This window comes from Gouania willdenowi, chromosome 18, assembly GCF_900634775.1.
Source record: "Gouania willdenowi chromosome 18, fGouWil2.1, whole genome shotgun sequence".
Lineage (NCBI taxonomy): Eukaryota > Metazoa > Chordata > Actinopteri > Blenniiformes > Gobiesocidae > Gouania > Gouania willdenowi.
In genome coordinates this window covers 12,660,968-12,681,496 of record NC_041061.1, presented here as the reverse complement: position 1 = coordinate 12,681,496, position 20,529 = coordinate 12,660,968, and the positions used below count along the sequence as shown (strand labels likewise).

The 20,529-nt window shown below is 35.3% G+C and overlaps 1 protein-coding gene across 9 annotated transcripts in view; it reads left to right on the top strand.

The window, feature by feature from the left end:
• Positions 1 to 20,529, top strand: part of LOC114480492 (adhesion G protein-coupled receptor L3) — a 372,070-nt gene that overhangs the window by 122,653 nt on the left and 228,888 nt on the right. For all 9 annotated transcript variants that reach the window (XM_028474684.1, XM_028474691.1, XM_028474685.1 and 6 more), the window contains exon 3: positions 8,973 to 9,153. In XM_028474684.1, the coding sequence (XP_028330485.1) occupies positions 9,099 to 9,153 (55 nt within the window). In that variant the 5' untranslated portion in view covers positions 8,973 to 9,098. The remainder of the gene's footprint in view (positions 1 to 8,972; positions 9,154 to 20,529) is intronic.

The window sequence follows — 20,529 nt, the reverse complement described above, 5'->3', positions numbered from 1 at the left end:
TGGAACATGCTGGACAGAGACTATTATTTATTATAGACATTTAAGAATGTATTTGTCTTTAAAATTATTAGTAATAAACAAAATCCACTTGAATTGGAAAAACTTTTCTTATCGTGTCATACATTCTTATGTAATTAATTTAGATTAATCAAGATTAATTAATTACAAAGTCTGTAATTAATTAGATATATTGATTTAATCAAGTCCCACCACTAATAATAACATTATCTTTGACATTATACTGGTATATTTATTCCTATTCCTCGCCGTATGGCACAAATATTTGTCGTCACTTAATGCACTGCTTGCTCTTTTTGCGGATTAAAATTGTAAACGCATTCAGATTGAAATTTGACATTTCAGGACAGTTAGAGATAGAGTGGGAAAATAAAAATCAGCGTGGACGACAGCGACTCGTGTTTAAATAACCAAGCTTGTACGTCAGTGTGTACAGTTTACTCAGGAAGAATGGAAAGCAGCTTCCGTAGTCGTCGTGATTATAATGATTGCGATGCTAACAAGTGATAGCTGCTGCAAATGCTAAAGCAAAAACATTAATCTCGGTGTCGAATGTGTTTGTTTTTCCTCCAAAGCCCTTTTCTCCTTAAATCTGGTATTTTGCCATTAACTGAACAGTCAGACAGCATGGCTAATTCAGGAGAAACATATCACCCAATAACAGAGACACTGTAGCAGCATTCAAGTCAAGATTGCAGGTGGCAGATCATCAGCGCTGGCAAACGTCCTCAGTTGTTAGTTGGTCACATTAAACAGATGAAATACCTTCGCCCCACACCAACATTTGTGCTTGTGAATTTCTGAAAAGGGTACAAGTAATTTTCATTTTTTTTTTTTTTTTTTTTTTTTAATTTGATGGTTGAAAGTACGATAAAGTGCAAACTTAATTGATTGAACTTCAATTCCGGCAAAATGATTCTTCCGGTGACTTAATCTGCCACATGATTGCATCAAGCCAGTGATTCTTTCCCATCATCTGCCGCTCTCACTAGTTTCTATAGCTTTGAAAAGTTGTGCTCATTAAATCTGTCACGCACACACACGCACACACAATGTAGATACAGGGCGAATGAATAGGAGAGATTTTTGGGTCAGCAAAATGATTTTATTTTATTTATTAGTTTAGTGTTATTTGTGCCATAGTATAGTCAATCCTTCTTTTAATCAGAGGTAAAATGGGTTAAAAGTGACCAAAAATGTTGTTAAAGGTGGTGAAATGTGATTTTAAAAACTACAGAAATTAGTTAAAATTGGTTTAAAAAAAAAAAAAAAAAAGGGTTCAAAGTGTCAATTTTTGAACAATTTGTAGAAACAATTAGTTTAAGCTGGTAAATAGTGGGCATGACAAATGGTGAATGTGGTTAAATTGGTAAAAATAAGCGTGAAATATGGTGAAAATAGGTTAAAAGTGGCAATAATAGGTCAACATATACAACATTAGGTGTGAAAAGTGGTGGAAAGGGTTTATAAGTGCTGAAAATGTCTTGGAAGTGGAGAAATGTGCAGAAAAGGCATTAAAATGTCATGGAGAAGTGGCAGAAATGGGAGTAATGTAGCAAAAATCCATCAAAAGGAACAAAAATCAACTGTTATCTAGGGAGTTTATTATTATTATTGTTAAGGCCATAGTATATAGTCATCTTAATGATATAAATCCTTCTTTTAATGGGAAATAAATAGGGTTAGTGACCAAAAATGATGGAAAAGTGGGTGAAATCACAGAAATTGGTTAAAAGTTGCAAACTAGAGTGGCCAAAAATGGTGGTAAAAAGGGTTCAAAGTGTTAATATTGGAACAATTAGTTTAAACTGGCAAATAATGGTCATGACATTAGGTGGGAGAAGTGGTGGAAAGGGCTTATAAGTGCCAACAATGCCTTGAAAGTGGAAAAAATGTGCAGAAAAGACATTGACATTGGATTTTGAAGTGGCTGAAATGGGAGTAATGGTGCAAAAATGCATTAAAAGGAGCAAAAAATATGGCAAGAAAAAGTGAGGAAAAGGATTGAAAGTGGAAAGAGGAGTTCAAAGTGTCAATATTGAAACAATTTGTTTAAACTGGCAGATAATGGCCAGGACAAATGGTGAATGAGGTTAAAGTTGCAATAATGGGTCATCATGTGACATTAGGCGACAAAAGTGATGGGAATGGTTTATAAGGGCTGAAAAAATATTTATTAAAGTGGCAAAAATGTGCAGAAAAAGCATTGAAATTGGCTGAAATGAGAGTAATGGAGGAAAAAATATGGCAAGAGAAAGTGATGAAAATAGGTTCAAATATGGCAAGTTTGGTGTAAAAATAAGCAAAAAATGGGTTTTAAATGTTAAATAAATATTCTTAGTTTTTTGAAGGCATCTGGCGACCCCCTCCCAGTGTCTTTGCAACCCTAAGGTTGAGAAGCACTGATATAGAAGACTTGTTGAACACTGCAGTTGTTGCTGGGGCGGCCAAACGTTATCCAGCTTATTTTAGGGCGTTATCCTAAATCCCTCCTCAGAACAAATACCCTTGAAACGTCTGCATCATAATGTATCATAAGTCTCCTTCTGGAATGCAAGACGAGCCCAGTCTGTCTTTGTCTTTTCTTCTTCCTCTTCTTTAGCTTTCATTGAAGTGCAGCCCAACTTGTCCTTATAAATATGTATATCGTAATATGTTCTTTGGTTCTCTGGGCTTGCTGTTTTTCTTTTTTTTTTATGGGTTTGCACTGTTTACAGAGCAAATTAAAAACTGTGATACAGTTTTCCATTTGATGTGATCAGTTCTAAAGCAACACCTGTGCAAAGAGTCTGAGAGTTGGCAGCCAGACTCAGTCGTCTCTGTGGCTATTCAAGCACAGAATTAAAAAATAAGTCCTACATCTTTTTCTTTTTTTACACCATGAGGGGATTTCTTATTTTTTTTTTCTTTCAGTATTTTTGAGTTTTAGTTCTTTTCTGTTATTAGTACAATTGATGAATATCAAAGGCATCAAAGGACGCGGTAGAGACAAATAAACGACAAAAGACTTCATGATGAAATGTTTTATTTGTTCATTTTTGCGCTTTTTTCATGGTTTGTACAATTGTCAAAGAAAACAATTCCATTATATGTATGTATATATATATGTGTGTGTGTGTTATAATTTGGAGAGACCATTTATCATGTTTTGCAACCGATAATAGCAATACCTGTAATTAAATCAAAATTAAATATCTAATTTCTTATACACTGTTTATTATTTACGGAAAAAAGTAAGCCTGTGTACTACATTTAAGAGTTGTTTTTTTGACATTATAGAACGAAATGTGAGTTCAAGCTCAACGAAATACAAATACTTTGTTTCTTCACACTTTAAATTACAGATAACATGTAAAACAAACTTTAAATATATTAAGAAAATTTATTAATTTTGAGATAAATCACACTTGGACCACAGGACATTTTTGAAGGCCATGGTCAATTCGTTGAGATGAAACACCACGAAAATCACTTAATTTAATTTATGGGTAGAATACATGTTTATTGCAATAGATATTCATATTTAATATAATATACAATATTTTTCTCTTTTAAAATTGGCATTGGCAACATGTCATTGACCCATTGCAAATTGAAAAGATAAAGCTCTTATTTTCATACATACAGCTTTTTAAACACAATATACACTAATATTCTAAATGTGCTGATATACAGTAGGTATTGGACACGGTACTGAGGAATATGCTCATATTTTGTGATGGTAGCACCAACCAATCAGATTTGCTTTATTAATAAAGCAGTTTAAATGTCTTTAAGAACACAAACATGTGTATTGGTATTTGTACTCGTGCTGAAAACAGTGTTATTGTACATTTGTTAAAAAAAAAAAAAAAAGCTACACACTTGACATAGTAAAATTATTAATGTTTTGACCAAGTTTCGGTAAGTAAATACATTTAGTTCTACCAAATTTATTCGTATTTATTTAACGCATAGATTAAAACTAGAAAGAAAAACTGAAAAAAGTCCTTGTTAACACTCGTCATTTTGACATTATTGTATTGAACAACTGTAATTTTGTCTTTTGGGCTTTTTCGCAACTTTGTTAAAGTTACCGTAACGACGCCCTCGGAAGTTTCTGCTCTGTTCAAAGCAGTAACGACTCAATTTGTCCAATCTGCAGAAATGAACTCCATTTATTGCTGCCAAAAATAATAGCATTAGCAGCGCAGCTACTCCCAAATGTCTGAGAAATTGTCTCGCAACAAACTGTGATGCATGGAAAGTACTTTTGAATGCAATTACTCCAGGATGAATGCATTGGGGTTTTTTTTTTTTATTTATTTATTTTTTTTCTTAAAGTCAGGGGATAAATAGCATCTGATCTGATGTCATATTTAATTCAACTCTTTCAGCTGTCAGTGTGTTGTTTACTCATAGAGATGCAACTTTAATCAAAGGCACACTTTCACAAAAGCCATGTTCACGTCTCCAAAGTCCTGCCGTCTTTTGTTTACATCAGCGATGATGAAGTCAGGGTTGGAGTTAATGATGGTCTCTGAAGAACCTCTGGTTTCACTCACATGTGGACAGATGCCAAGACCGAGCAGACAACCTCCGAGGTTACACTGTTGATAAGAATTCTTAACTTTTCTCCCTTCCATTGATTTTTGTTTGGTTGATTAAAATATGGATGTATTTTTTAATATAGTTTTTGTTCGCGTGTTTTCATCAATTAGTCATAGTCTCGGTATTATCCTGACAAACATTTTTATTCAACACATTTAACACTGGCTGTGTTCATAATGGCATACTCTGTGCTATACACCAACGTTCTCCAACCAGGGGTACGTGAGCACATTGCAGGGGGCATGTGGAAAAATTAAGAATTTATTTCCAAGATAATCAAAAAATATTCTCAGTCATTTCATATGTTCGTTAATGAAATAGTAGGTGTGCGCTTTGACTTGTTTTTAAAATGTAAATACCACATTCAAAGAAGCTCATAAAAGCTATATTTAACAGGTAGGTTCATTATTTGTTTATGTTACTTATTATTTTTTTCTAATTTCAACTATAATTGTCTTTAATAACAACATAATCATAATATATTAGTATTAATAATCCAAACTTTTACTATAATATTATTTCTATGTATTTATAATTTTTATTGCCTTGAAGGCAACGTGATTTTATGTTTACTTTGAGTTAAATAAGAAGATAATACCTGAATATTAATTGTTCAATTTAAGAAGATGAAATAAAATGACTTGCGTTGAATATTCAGTTGTGTTATGTTCTACTTTTAGAGAATCATGAACACGTGTGAGTGACGGGGTACTCATGGTATGACAAAAAGGCTCAAGGGGTACACCAGACAAGAAGTATATACTGTCTACTGTCTACTAGGGATGTATATTGATAAGGACTTTGCGATTCCGATGCTTTATTGATCACTGCTTATCGATGCATTTTTTTTTTTATTATCGATTCCCAAATAGGCTGAAAAACAAGTCGTACTTGAGCACAGAAAAAATACAACCTGGTTTATTAATATAAATCTTAAATATTCACCACTGAGAATAAACAATACTCAAATGAGTAAAATGAGTCTACGAGTCAAGTGGCTATTGGCTTAGGACAGAGGTCTGCAACCTAAAAAATACCTTTTATACAACATAGTGTATAGAATTTTACACAATTACAATAATCTTGAATGTTATCTAAAGAATATTAATATGCGAGTGGGATGCATTTGTTTACAGTAGCGACGCAGCCCGGGAAGAAATGATAACGGAATTGTGAGTTGTTTTTGATAGCGATTCTGAAGAATCCCAAACGAAACCGGTTAACGATGCACATCCCTACTATATACTATTAGTATGGTTAGGAAGATCAGGACTGAAGTATACTTCCAAGTTTCCCATGATGCATTTCCAACTTACAACGACTAAAACCTGAATCACACTGAGGCTAAAAGTTCTGAAAGCCTTTTAAGCAGGAAACTGACCAAGTAGAACATCAACATGTGGTTATTTGATTCATAAAACTTGCAGAAACACAATAACATAATGAAATTTAGGAGATTTTTGGCGTCCCACCATTGTGCTGCTGACAAAACTTCTGGTTAACTTCAAAACAAGAGCCCTATTTACACAACGGTTCAAAACAAATCGAAGACGAGAAGAGATGCTTTTATTTTGAAAAGGGGATGTTTGAATTTGAACTTGAAGCCGGTGTCACGTACTGAGTTTACCTACGTAATGATATTATAACCCCAATCCTAACATAACCCTAACCTACTCCAATAAACAAATAAAACGGGTCTGTTTACTTTGAAAACAAAAATGAACAAAAATGAAAAATTCATTTTCCGGTATATGTGCATATACAATCTCAGTACGATGCTCACTCAGTACATGACACCGATTTTACGTCCCTATATAGTATATATCCAGGTATTTCTCACGTACTCAGTCTTTCCATACTATCTAATTTGAACCCACTACATACTCATTTTGACCTCAGACATAGTACGAGTCGTACGTAAGTATGGCATTTCGAACAGCCTATGCGTTTCTTTACATTTCTCAACACAAGCATCAAGTGTGCACACATGATTTAGAATTATTATTCAGTCAACATCCATAGCACCATGTCTTTTAATGCAGCGCTCGTGTTTTGACCTTTGCCAAGCAGACTTTCTACCATCCCACAATGGAATTAGCTCTGCCTGCAAAATGCAATGCAGCACAGGTTGCCTAATGTCTGAGGATAATGTCTTTTTTTTTATTTTGGTGGAGCATGTGTGCACTCGTTGGCTTGCAGCTGCTTGCAGAGATTAAATTTCTGCAGCAGATCATGATGGCAGATAGTGGATAATAGAAGGGTTTTGATGTCCTAATCATTAAAGCTGACTTAACCCGAATATCATGATATTAAAGGGAGATAATCTCATGAATTTCATCAGAGATATAGATTGCTGCTCCGTCCTCATCAGTGCTACATGCATCCGATGCAGTGAAGCATTGTGGATGCCTCGCCTTTATATTGAATATGTTTTGTAGACTGGTGTGTTGGGTATATAGGACTTTACACACTCCAGTACAGTAGGTGGCGATACGCACCTATTGAAGTGAATATATATATATATATATATATATATATATATAAGGTCAACAAGCAGGTTAGGTCAATTGCTTTTTTCACTTGCAATTATGTTTTCAATTACCCATGTTCAATTACAATTCATATACGATTACATTGACAAGCATTTTTTCCAATCACAATTAAATTACAATATTTACTGAGTCTGAAATAAATAATCTAATAAAAGTTAACCTTCCGCTTATGTTAGCTTTCTGTTAGCATCTCTTATGATAACGGGTCATAAATCAGCTGTACAATACACTAAAAACAAATATCTATGTAATTTCTGTCCTATCTCTTGGTTAGATAGGTTGTTAGACTTCCTCATCAATGAAAATATTGGTTTTGATTTTTTTGGTGTGGACATCAGAGCTTTTTTTGTGTCAGTATATCCCTAGATTTTAAGTTTTTTTAAAAGGTAAAATATGGGAAACTTTGATATGAAACAGAGTGGAAGGTTATGTTTTACCCTGCGTCTGTCTGTTTGTCTGTCTGTCTGTCTGTCTGTCTGTCAGCAAATAACTTGAAAGGTTATAAATGAATTTGGATGAAATTTTCAGAAAATGTTGATAATAGGACGAGGAACAGATGATTTAATTTTGGTGATGTTCTGGATTACCAAAAATGAGAAAATACCAAAAAAAAATAGGTAAGCTGTGCCTGAGCCTGTTCCTTTAAGCGCAGTGGCTTATGGGTAATGTAGTAGTGGTAGGGAAGTGTTTTTTTTTTTTTTTTTTTTTTAATAATTGTTAACTACAAATGTGTAGAACTGTAACATGGCTCCCCATTTTTGCGTTAAATTATAATTTACATTTTTTTAAAGAATTTTCATGGCAATTACAATTCCAAAGTCAATTATCTGAACTCAATTACAATTTAATTACGATTATGACAGCGACAGATTTTTAAAATTACAGTTACAAATATAATTACGCTATCATTGTAATTCATTCTAAATTACACAACTACAATTATAATTGACCCCAAACCTGGTGTATACAGTATAAACACATTATTGACTGTATATCCTTTAATGTGGCGATATGCACTTATTACAACATGTCAATAACAAAGAAACAAACAAGCAGATCCTTTAATGGGAAATAAATGAAATAAATGAAATAAAACATGTACAGTAGTTGGCTGTATACACCTATTCAAGGTGGTTGTGACAGGCCAGTAAGCACCAAAGAAGAAGAAGACTGTTGTGTAAAAATAACCAGCGTCGACAGAACCCATGATCATACAGCTATATACAAGGACAAGAAAACACCTCCGCGCTCCTTATGTCAATGCCATCAGGCAAGAAAGAATACACACAGAGTGTGGAGCATAGGCATACGTAATCGTCACACACAGTTGTCCTCCAAGGCCCCAAAGCAGCATGTGCTTCCTCATTTACGCCGTGTCTCTCTGTGGGATTTGATTTGTTGTTAATGCGCGGAAGAGACGACACTTCACTGAGCAAAACATCAACAAAATATCCAGAGCAACATTTTTTTTTGCAGTTCACACCATCTCAGAGTTTTGGTCAATCACACTTTTGTTATGAGTTTGCCTCGCTGAAGATTGAGCATCTCGCTCCGCGTCACTTTTTGACAACTTGAAACCAGCGATGCCATAAGGAGCATGCATACGGGCGACGAAGCCATAGTGCTTCCATCTGCCGTGTTTCTTCCTGGGAAAGATAACACTCACACTTAATCCTGTAAAAAAAAAAAAAAAAAAAAAAAAAGACTTATTCACTGGGAAGTTGCATAAATCTTGAATCCTAATTACTTTTGGTTTGCTGCTCAATTAACACGTTTGTTTTTTTCTTTTGTTGTTTTTCTCTACATTGACAGATTTAGGAAAGCATTTGAATTCTGAGCAACAGAAGTGGCAGAAGGAAGGGGACGATTAAGGAAGCACCAAGCTAAAGACTGAACTCATCTGGGACCTTGAGCAGCGGGCGGTAAGAGGAGGAGGCCATGTGGACCGCACGCCTGCTCGTCCTCGCCAGCCTCTTTGCACCAGCCGCACTTGGTGAGTTGAAGCCATTAGTACGAGTGTTTATGTCCTTGTCAAAGTACACTTGGGGGGTCAACAAACATATGTTTGCACTCTTAGATTGGCATACTTTGAAATTGTACCATAGTTGACAATTGTAGTGCCAGATTCTGGGATTAAAGACTCTAGCTTCTCTAGCTAATTAGTAAGGTTTTCTTTTTCTTTTCAAACCTCCACAAACATGTGTTTTTACTTCTTTTCATTGATTTATCTTGCTCTGTGTCATATTTTGCTGAGGATTGCTTTAGAGAACTACATGATGTGTACATTTATTAATTCATACCAGTTTGATCTCAAGTGGGCCGCAAGTTTTAGGCGGGAAAACGAAAAATTTCAACATTAATGTCCCCAAGTTTGCACTTCCAGTTATAAATTAAACATACAGTATGGATGTATCAACAATATCTAAGCAAGAGGTGACGGATACTTAAATGTCCTTTGATTTATTTGTTTGTTGACCAATTCTTATTTAATTTGGGGAGATTCTGTGGAATAATTTAAGAAAAAATGCAGGATTTTGAAAAAAAAAAAAAAAGAGTTACACAATGATTCATGCTTTCTCCGTCATTTTCACTTTCTCTTGTGGGACGGATCAGATGCTCTGTAGGGCCAAATTTGGCCCCCGGGCCTTGAGTTTGACACGTGATCGTGAGATTAATTTGCACACAAACAATCCCACACATTGTCCCCTTGACATGGAAATAGTTGTAGTTTTGCGGCCTTTCCCTTTGGCCTTCAGTGATTGGTTTCACGAGAGAGGTAAATGAAGTCATTTAAATTCAGATTAAAAGAAGTCAGTGGCGGAGGTGGTAGTCGGGAGCAACCAAGGTTTTGAATGTGGGGAGTGTCGGGAGGAGGGCAATGGGCCATAAAAATGTTAATTTGATATGGTTAAAAAAGTTAATGGGAGATTGGAGGCTAATTGAATAGCTTTTTGTGGAGGGATGTTGGCGGTGAATTGTGGGGGCTGCGATCATCATCAAGTGCTAATCAAAGTGCTCGCGACTTGTGTGCTGCCCACAACAAATAATGCATATGCAACATGTTTGCTTGCAATGGACAAGAGGTATTTAGGTGGATGGTTACTTTGTATATTCAGAGGAAAATTCACAGGTTCCCAGCAGGGAAACAAGACTTGTTTTTCAGTAATATAATAAATAAAATAAGTATACTCTAAAGCAGTGGTTCTCAACCTTTTCAGCCCACGACCCCCCAAATAAACATGGACCCCTACCTTCATTGAAGAACAGTCATGTGGTCATCTATAAGGGGGAATAAAGGGGAGAGTTTTTTGGGGTCCATCCATAAAGTCAGTAAAATGATGGTCCATTGTTCTATGAATATGTGATAACCACATTTATTTATTTATCTGAATAATATCCACTGTTATCCAGGAAGTTTATTAATATTTGCGCCAGTCTATCGTCATCTTAAAGATGTAAATCCTTGTTTTGATCAGTAATAAAAAGGGTTAAAAGTGACCAAAATAAGTGGTGAAATTGGATTTTAAAAACCACAGAAATTGGTTAAAAGTTGCAAATGAGAGTCGCAAAAAACTAACAGAAAAAGTGGTAAAAATGGTTCCAATTGTCAATATTGGCTTAAAAGTAACAGAAATGGGGGAAATGTAATTTCAATTAATGTGAATTTGGTTAAATTGGCAAAAAAAAATAAGCATGAAATATGGTGAAATAGAGACAATAATGGTTAATGTGCAACATTAGGTGGGAAAAGTGTTGGAAAGGTGTTGCAGAAATTTCATTAAAATGTGATGGAGAAGTGGCAGAAATGGGAGTAATGTGGCAAAAATGCATTAAAAGGAGCAAAAATGTGTCAAGAAAACATGATGAAACTAGGTTCAAATATGGCAAGTTTGGTGTTGGTGCAGAAAAAAGGATAAAAATAAGCAAAAGTGGGTTTCAATTGTTCAGAACACAGTACTTGGATAAAAAGAGTAACTTAATAGAAAATCTTATTGTTTTCAAAGTGGATTTGGAATTCAGACAAGAAGTGTTTAGGAGAGACACGCGTGTAGAAACTAAGTAGAATAATAAGTTTAGTGGGAGAAAACGGCCATGGCGTTATCACCTCAGGCTGTTTGTCACTTGCTGTGGAGAACTTTTGCTTCTTCACTTTACCACTGATCATTATTTCACACTGTATTATTTGAGTTATTGGGAATCGAAAAACAAACAGCTTTTAGAAATTACTGTCTTCCTCGGTTTGGAGAGATTCCATAAGGGCTTTTCAAGGTTGACAATTTGACGATTATTGACAACTTCAAAGTTTAACAAAGATACACAAAATGCCTCCAAAATCACACAAAACGACAACAAGAAACAGAAAACAACAACAGTTCAACAAAATGAAAGAAAAATATACAAAATGGCAACAAAAATACAAAAAATAGCAGAAAAATTTCACAAAATGAATCCAAAAACACGACAAAAATGCACAAAATAACATGAAAACATGCAAAACATGAATTGAATAGACAGCTATAGCAGGAGGTGTAGTTGTATTTTCACAACAGAAATGATGTCTGCCTCTTTCTCTAATTAATAACCAGATTTTTCTCATGACAAATTTGTTCAGGGAAGCGCGTGTCAAGTCAGTGAAGGAACGCCGACACCTCAGGAATGTTGTTCTAGACATTAGACAAATCTGCACATACTTCATTATGTGCTACATTTTCCAAGAGCAATGCCATCTTTATTCAGGATTGGTAATTACTTGTCTCTACATCATGTCTCAGTGTGGTACAAAGTGCAGGAATGAGAAGAAAAAAACAACCCATCAATCTAAAAATCTGTTGGAAGCGTTTGCAAAACTGTCAGCGATACCTGCGTGATTTATTATATTGCACTGGAATGTTGCAAAAACACCTTCAAAGTTATTTAATGAATAATTCCGCGTCCATAATACTTAATAAGACATTGATCTCATCACCATTATGAAATCACTTTGGCGGTTTGTGCGATAACTAATCAAGCATTTTGGATCGAACTCTCCACTCACACTGCGTCAGTCATTAGACATCTTTATGAATACTTAATTTTAGTATTGCTTTTTATAGTACTTATCAAGGAAAGCACAAAAACTCAAGTTCTAGTACTTTTTGCATTTATTTTTTATTTGTTTTTTCACACAATGGATCTTATTGCCTTATAATTCTATATTTAGAATAAATTACAATAGTGTTCTAATTTAGTGATGTTAAACTCATCTAAGTTTAAGAGTCACATGCGTCAAAAATCCATGTTACTGTGAATGAAAAAAGCACTAATTAAACATTTTTAGTGCACTTTATCAAAATTCATTGAATTCTAAACGTTCTAAACAATATATAGAACATTTTTCCCACTCAAATTTGGGTTTTTATAGTGGTTTTAGATCCACTGTGTTGATACAGTATGCCATATTAGAGAACATACATCACAGTCACATTTGGGAGGTTCTCCTGAAAAAAATAATACCAAACAAGCCAGGTTTATGGATTTCCTTATATGAAATATAAAGGTAAAATCAAACGCAGTGAAAAAACAGCAAAAACGCCTTAGGCCCCAGAGGGTTCAGGTCATGCCACAGCATCTCAATAGGATTGAGGTCAGGACTTTGACTAGGCCACTCCAAAGTCTTCATTTTGTTTTTCTTCAGCCATTCAGAGGTGGACTTGCTGGTGTGTTTTGGGTCATTGTCCTGCTCTAGAACCAAAGTTGGCCTCAGCTTGAGGTCACGAACAGATGGCCGGACATTCTCCTTCAGGATTTTTTTGGTAACCTTCCAAAAAGTTCGACTTTTGATTTGTCAGTCCACAAAATATTTTCCCAAAAGTCTTGGGGATCATCAAGATGTTTTCTGGCAAAAATGAGACGAGCCGTAATATTCTTTTTGCTTAGAAGTGGTTTTGGTTTGGTCTCTTTCTTATGGTGGAGTCATGGACACTGACCTTCACTGAGGCAAGTGACACCTGCACTTCTTTAGATGTTGTTGTGGGGTCTTTTGTCACCTCTTGGATGAGTTGTCGCTGGGAAAGTTCACCACCAATGGTTCTCACTGTGGTTTGCTGGAGTCCCAAAGCTTTAGAAATGGCTCTATAACCTTTTTTTTCTCATTTGTTCCTGATTGTTTTTGGATCTCAGCATGACGTCTAGCTATTGAGGATCTTTTGGTCTGCTTCACTTTGTCAGGTAGGTCCTATTTAAGTGATTTCAGGGTTGAGGTGTGCACTAATCAGGCCTGGGTGTGGCTACAGATATTGATCAACCACAGTTACGTTTTAACAGGAGCTTTTTCACGCTGGGCCATGTCGCTTTGGATTCTATTCTTTTTTGTTAATAAAACCCTTCATTTAAACACTGCTTTTTGTGTTTACTTGTGTTATGTTTGACGAATGTTTGAATTTGTTTGATCTAAAACATTTAAGTGTTGAAAACAAGCAAAAAAGTAAGAAATCAGGAATAGGGCAAACACTTCCATAGGAAAGACATTAGATCAGTGGTCGGCAACTTTTATCACAGCAGGGCGGCAAAAATGCGATTTTCTGTTCTGAGAATCACATGTTCAACATTTGTCAGCATTCAGAATCATGATCATTGAGCAGTAATAGAGAAAATAAGAAAGGGTTTGTGTTTTTGTTGTTTTGTACATTTTTCTCTTATTTTGTGTTGGTTTTGTATGTTGTATAAGTAATTTTGTGTATAAAAAAGCTCTAAAGTAAATTGAAAAAGCAAAAAAAAATAAATAAAAAAATAATTTTTTGTATTAAAAAGTTTAAGTAAATTAATAAAAAAACAAAAAATAAAGAAAAGTAATGTTTTGTGTATTTGTATATATATGTCCAATTTGTCATTGAATGTGTTTTTGGATTACAATTTTATTTTGTGCTTTTTTTTCCTAAATTTTCTATGTTTTAATGGAGTCATTTTGTGGGGGTCACACCAAACAAGACAGTGGGCCGCATGTGGCCCCCGGGCCATTAGTTGCCTATGTCTACATTAGATGATAGATATTTGTTTTTAGTGTACTTTACAGCTAATTTAGCACCCATTATCATAAGAGATGCTAACAGAAAGCTAACACAAGAGGAAGATTCATTTTTATTAGGTTATTTTTTCAGGCTGATTAATTGTAATTGAGAACGTGATTGTAATTTACTTTCTGAGCATAAAAAAAATACTTGTCACTGTAATATGAATACACATACTTTGAATATTGGTAATTGAAAATGTAATTGTAATTGAAAAATGTAATTTTGATATAACTATTGAAGCACATGAGCGTTTTGGATCAAACTCTCTGCTGACGCTACGTCAGTAATGAGACATCTTTATGAAGCGAGGTGGTGGAAAAAAAAAAATGAAAAAATAAAATCACACCCAGTCGTCCCATGTGCAGCAACCAAAGATTCCAGATGTTACGAGTGAACCGTTCTGCAGCTGGGAAAGCTTTCAGGGGAATTTTTCACCACAATGTCATTGTGTGCGTTTTCACCCTTGAGTGTTATAGAAATGTGCACTCCAGGGGGGATGCTGGCCCACTTTGGCATCTATCGTTCCGTACAACGGATCACTACGAGTGTCAAACAATGGAACACACGTGTCAAGATGTTCGTGGAATAACCACAACGTGCAAAGAAGCGGACAGATGTGCACGGCTGTAATGTGTCCTTTCTTGTCTTGTTTGCTTGTCAGCACATGCCTAAGCGTTTGATTGACTTTTCACAGTTTGCACAGTGAAAAAAACAAAAAAAAAAAAAAAGGATTTTTTTCCGGACAAGTGTGATAGCGACAAGATAAGGAGAATAAACTGTGGTGTGTGTTTGTGTGTGTGCTGGTCGATGCGCCTCCATGAGATCCTTTTTATGCTCAGGCGTTGCTACGAAGATTAATACAAAGATCCACCGGAGACGCTGTCAATGAGTGGAAAAACAAGCAAAAATGCATCTTTGTCTCAGAAAGATGTAAAGAAAAGAAGAAGCTCTGAACCAAATGCTCCTGGCCATGCATCAGCAGCACATTAATCATGCGCTTCTGTGCATGTAAAAATGCTCTTTTTTTATTCATCCCAGTTAATGCCCTCCTGTGGCATCGTCGACGTATCCGCTGTAACAAATGATAGCTGGAGAAACAATCGGAGAGGCGGAAGCGTGGAGTCTGATGCGTATTTTTCATGGTCAGGTACAACAAACATCAATCGTGGAAACAGATAGCATCATGTTGGCAGGGATGAGGGAAGGACAATAGGACGGGGTTTAGTTTTTAATTTGTACAGTCAGGAAAATTGATTACCTGTTCCAGTTGGGGTACCATCACCACAAATGGGGGGTGAATGAAAGTTTTTGTTACAGTTTTCCCAGATTCATTTGAAGAAATGCAATTCTTAATATAATGTATAGTGCCATAAAACACAGTGACTGTACAAAACATATATGAATTGAGTTATTCTTTGGTGCTCGAGTCATGTGACCATTGTCGTCCTTTCAATTTCAATTTTTTTTAATATTTTTTTAACATATAAAATAGTTTTCTTCTGCTTCGATTCTAACATGTTACTGTTAGTTTCGTGTCAAAGATGGTCGTTCTACCTCAGGTGCGAAGTATACGTTTTCAGTGAAATGTTACCAAACTTTTGAGACTTTAGGTTGGTTCTTCTTTTGTTGCACAATTTTTCTTCACAGTGTAAATGGTGCCCAGCAGTTCATGTGTGCTACTGCAGCAAAAATAATGCAGAACGCGGCCGCCGGCCTGATTTTTAATCATGAATTTACAACATTAATGTAAAAATAAAGATTTTTAATGACATGGTCAGCCTCACAGAGGCTGAAAAATAAGAAGAAATCAACACGGAGCTGCTTTCTTGTTAATAAAACATTACTTTTTTTTTTTTTACAGCAGCTGTGTTTTGGACTAAATGCTGGAATTAATTGGATTTTTAGAATGTTTTAGGGATATTTTGAGACCACATTTGATTGAATTCATGGATTCAGTAAAACATGGCGGCGTCATTTTTTCTCCACAAGTTTGACAAAATAATTGACCGTGTCTACTGTGATGGTTGTATCTCAGAATGGTTAATATGGTTCACAGTGGGAAATTCTAAACTTTCCAACTGTATATGATACTTGTGACATGCTGTTGTATTTGAGAAGAATTGAACAACGCGTCTACATTATCAATTGTTACTAGTTGGTGTTAATCTTCAGACAATCTTTATATTTAATTCTATTTTTTTTTTTCCCCTCTGGCAAGGATCTCAAACTCCGCCTATGTTTACAATCCATCTAATTTACTTCCTATAGTGCAGAACACAAACTTCCCCTCCACTAAGGCATCTTTGGATTCGCCTCATTTGCTTAATTAATTAAACAAATGATTTATTTGAGCCCGTATTTCAAAGCGCGACAAAGTTCTTTGTAGAGTCCGCCGAGGCATGTATTGCTTTGTTGTTACAGCGAGACGTCTCTCGAAGCGCTGAAAATAAGTGGGCTTTGGAGTGTGGGTGGATGTCAATCATTCATTTGGCGCTGCACAGTATTCGAGCTGAGACGATAACTCGTCGGAGGCGGGGTAAATTATATATCCAGGTCGTATCGGGTAAAGGAAAACATTTCAAATGATGTCTGGGCTTTGTTATAAGGTGAAGTAAAGGGAAATATTACCATTATGCTATTTCGCAGAAGGAAAGGTATGATTATGTAGGTTTGCATAAAGATAATCTTTGTGGTGCAATCTGTTCACTGGTTTACTGGAAAAGTGAATGGTAAGAAAATGAGAAACACTTGTGTGTACCGTTGGATACAAATTGGCTTTTAGAGCAGATCCAAAAACAGAAATGATGATGCTATGAAATAAGAATACCAGGATATGTCACCATGTACTCAATTTAGTCTTTTTTTTTTTTTTTTTTTTTTTTTTTTTTAATAATGGAAAAAATAACTATATCCAGTCTTTTTTTATTTTAAAGTTTAAAGGGTTCGAGCACAGTTGCACTAGTTCAGTCCTGCAGAGGAGCTCATATTAAGCATAGTTTAGATGCTACAGAAACAAACATAATAAATCATATAGTGTAAATGTAATTTAATAATTTCAGATGAGATAATATTTTGTGCATGTTTTGCTTTTTAGTATTGTAAAAAAAAATGAAAAAATAAGGGTTTTGATAGTATTTTTTAAAGGGAAACACAAATACTTTTTGCATTAAATATTATTATTTTTACACAACAGACCTTATTGCTCTCATAAATCAGAATTTGGTTATATTTGATACAAATTACAACAGTTATTTCAAAATACATGCCATGTACTGTATGAGGCAAGGCAAGGGAACTTTATTTATATAGCGTATTTCACACACAATGTAACTCAATGTGCTTTACATGATCAAAAAGTGCAGCAGAAAACATTCTACAGCTTATAATCTATAAGAACATTAAAGTCGGCAAAAAACAAAACAAAAAAAAAAAACATTTAAAAAGAGAGATCTAAAAAGAAAACAAGGACCTAAAAGTCCTAATCCAAGGATGTCAAACTCGTCTTAGTTCAATAGTAAATAAATGGTAAATGGACTTGATTTTATATAGCGCTTTATGCCCACACTGAAGCAGTCTCAAAGCGCTTTACATATCAGCTCATTCACCCAATCACTCTCACATTCACACACCAGTGGGACAGGACTGCCATGCAAGGCGCTAGTCGACCACTGGGAGCAACTTAGGGTTCAGTGTCTTGCCCAAGGGCACTTCGACACATAGTCAGGTACTGGGATCGAACCCCCAACCTCTCGATCAGAAGACGACCCTCTACCACCTGAGCCACGGTCGCCCATTTAGTCACATGTTAGACATTCTGTGAATGAAAAAAACACAAATTACAAAAAAAGATGTGGTGCCACTGTTTTTTTTCTCATGTTAGAAATATTGTAGCAGTTGAAACAAATTTTCTCAAAATTTGCAATGTGGTTTTCTTGAATTAACATTATTTTATGGATTTTATAAAAAAAATTGGGATTCAATATTACTGCGAAAAATGTAGTACGAAGGACGAGGCTCTGGTGGGTCGAAAACTGGCGTGTGGGGCCTTGAGTTTGACAGACGTGTCCTTGATGTATATAATGTAAATGACACTGTGATGGTACTTTCTGTGACGCTTGTGTTTGTGCTGTGATGGTTCTCCCTAATCTCCTGCTGTTGAAGGGGGCGTGGCATAATTGCTGGTTAGGATCATGTGTATTAAAGAGTAGGGCTGTGTTTGAAATGGCATACTCCATACTATGCACTCCAAACTCGAAGTATATTCTGTCTACTATATAGTATTAGTATGGTTCGGAGGATTAGGATGATGACCGTTCCCACCTACAGTAAGTGTACTGCTATACTGAAGTTTCCCAAGAGGCTTTTTCTAACGTACGACAAAAAACGGAAGCACATTCAGTGTAAATATCTTCGTTGATTCGCTACCTTTGTTTTCAAAAAAAAATTATTTTTTATTTTAATTAAAAAAAAAAAAAAATTCTTTATTTCTTTATATTTGTGTGTGAGTGTTTTTTTTCTTCTTTCTCTTTGTTGTCCATGTAACATAAAATTGTAAATAAAAAGTAGAAAAAAAAAATTTAAAAAAAAGTTCTGAAAGCATTTTAAGTGAGAAAGTGACCAAGTAGAATATCAACATGTGGTCATTTGATCCATAAAACTCGCTGAAAACACATTTCAGAGATTTTAGGAGACCTGTCATTGCGCTACTGACAAAACTTCTGTTTAACTTCAAAACAAGAGCCCTATTTATTAAAGGGTTCAAAAACCAATGGAAGGCAAGAAGCGATGCTTTTGTTTTGAAAGGTAATGTTTGATTTTGAGCTTGAAGCTGGTCCCAGGACGATTTTACATTCCACTCGCAATGCATCATGGGGCGGTTGAGTATGACTAGTGTGCCCATCGTGCATACTAAAAAAATGTCCCAATATAGTATACATCCTGGTATTTCTCACATACTCAATTTTTCCATACTATCTAATGTGAACGCACTACAGACTTGGTATGATTAGTACGTTAGTGTGACGTTTAGAACACAGCCCGGTTAAAGGCAGCATCTCTATTTCCATTGAACACTGGTGGTACTTTGGCTTTGTTTGAATTTAAATTGAATATAATACTGACAAATACACTTTATATTGTTGTTTTGTTTGGTTTAAATGGGACTTGATGGAATTTGAACAGCTTTTTTTTACTCGCCAACCCTGATGTCTTTTGTCATTGCCTTAATCGGATTGTGAAACTCATCCCTCATTAGAAGCCTGACGGTATCAGTGATGCTGCAGCACATACCAGTGTAATATTAGTTTACGTAAGTGAATTTCTGTCAGTGCTTCTTTCGTTTGAAGTGCAGATTTTGTGTGATCATAGATATGGTAGCCATAAACTAAAGCTGTAGACACGTTGAAAAGATGACCCAGTGACACAGTAAAAAGGGAAAAGTCAGATTGTCATTAAAAGTTTCACATATCACCCTGACAGCACTGTTACTCTCTGACCCAAGGTTCATGATAACACCTACTGGAAAGCAATCAAGTGATTTCACCACGAGCCACAAATGTCAGCTTCAGGGCAGAGTGTCAGACCGTCAGAGGAAGTGTTTAGTATTCATCCTGCGGGGGTAGCTTTTCATTGTGATCCCCTTTTGTGGATTCTTAAATATTTAATCTGGGTTAAGGTGCTGGATTTAACCCGTCCCTCCAGTTTTGGGAAACAATTATTTCCAGGCTTGATGAGTGTTTATTGTGTCGGAGTCAATAGTGGTGTCGGTTCAAGAAGACATACAAACGTTGTTTTTAGAGGAGTTGTAAGGAATGCTATAGAACAGACTTGGCCCCGGGGGCTCTCAGACTAGTTCTGTGTGGCCCCCAAAGTAACTACACAAAAGAAGTCCAAAGGAACCATGACAAAGACCCAGAAGCACAACACAAATACACAAAATGACTGCAAGAAACATACACAATGACAAGAAAATTGCGCACAACAACAACAATACACAAACAAGAATAAAAAAGTACAAAATGACTCGTGAAAACATACAAAACTGAAATTAAAATGCAACAAAAAATGCATTAAACGACAACAAAAATCTACAAAGTGACTTCAAATAAAATACAGTGACAATAAAATAAAAAAAACAATAACATTGCAAAAGAAACAACAGAAATACACCAAATAACAACACAAATCTACAAAAAAAATAAACATACAAATTTACTGTAAAATTGCAAAAAACAACAAAAATTAACAAAATGACTCCAGAAAACGTACAAAATTGTAAAAAAAAAAAAAAAAACATTAAAAGGGACTATAGATGAAAATTA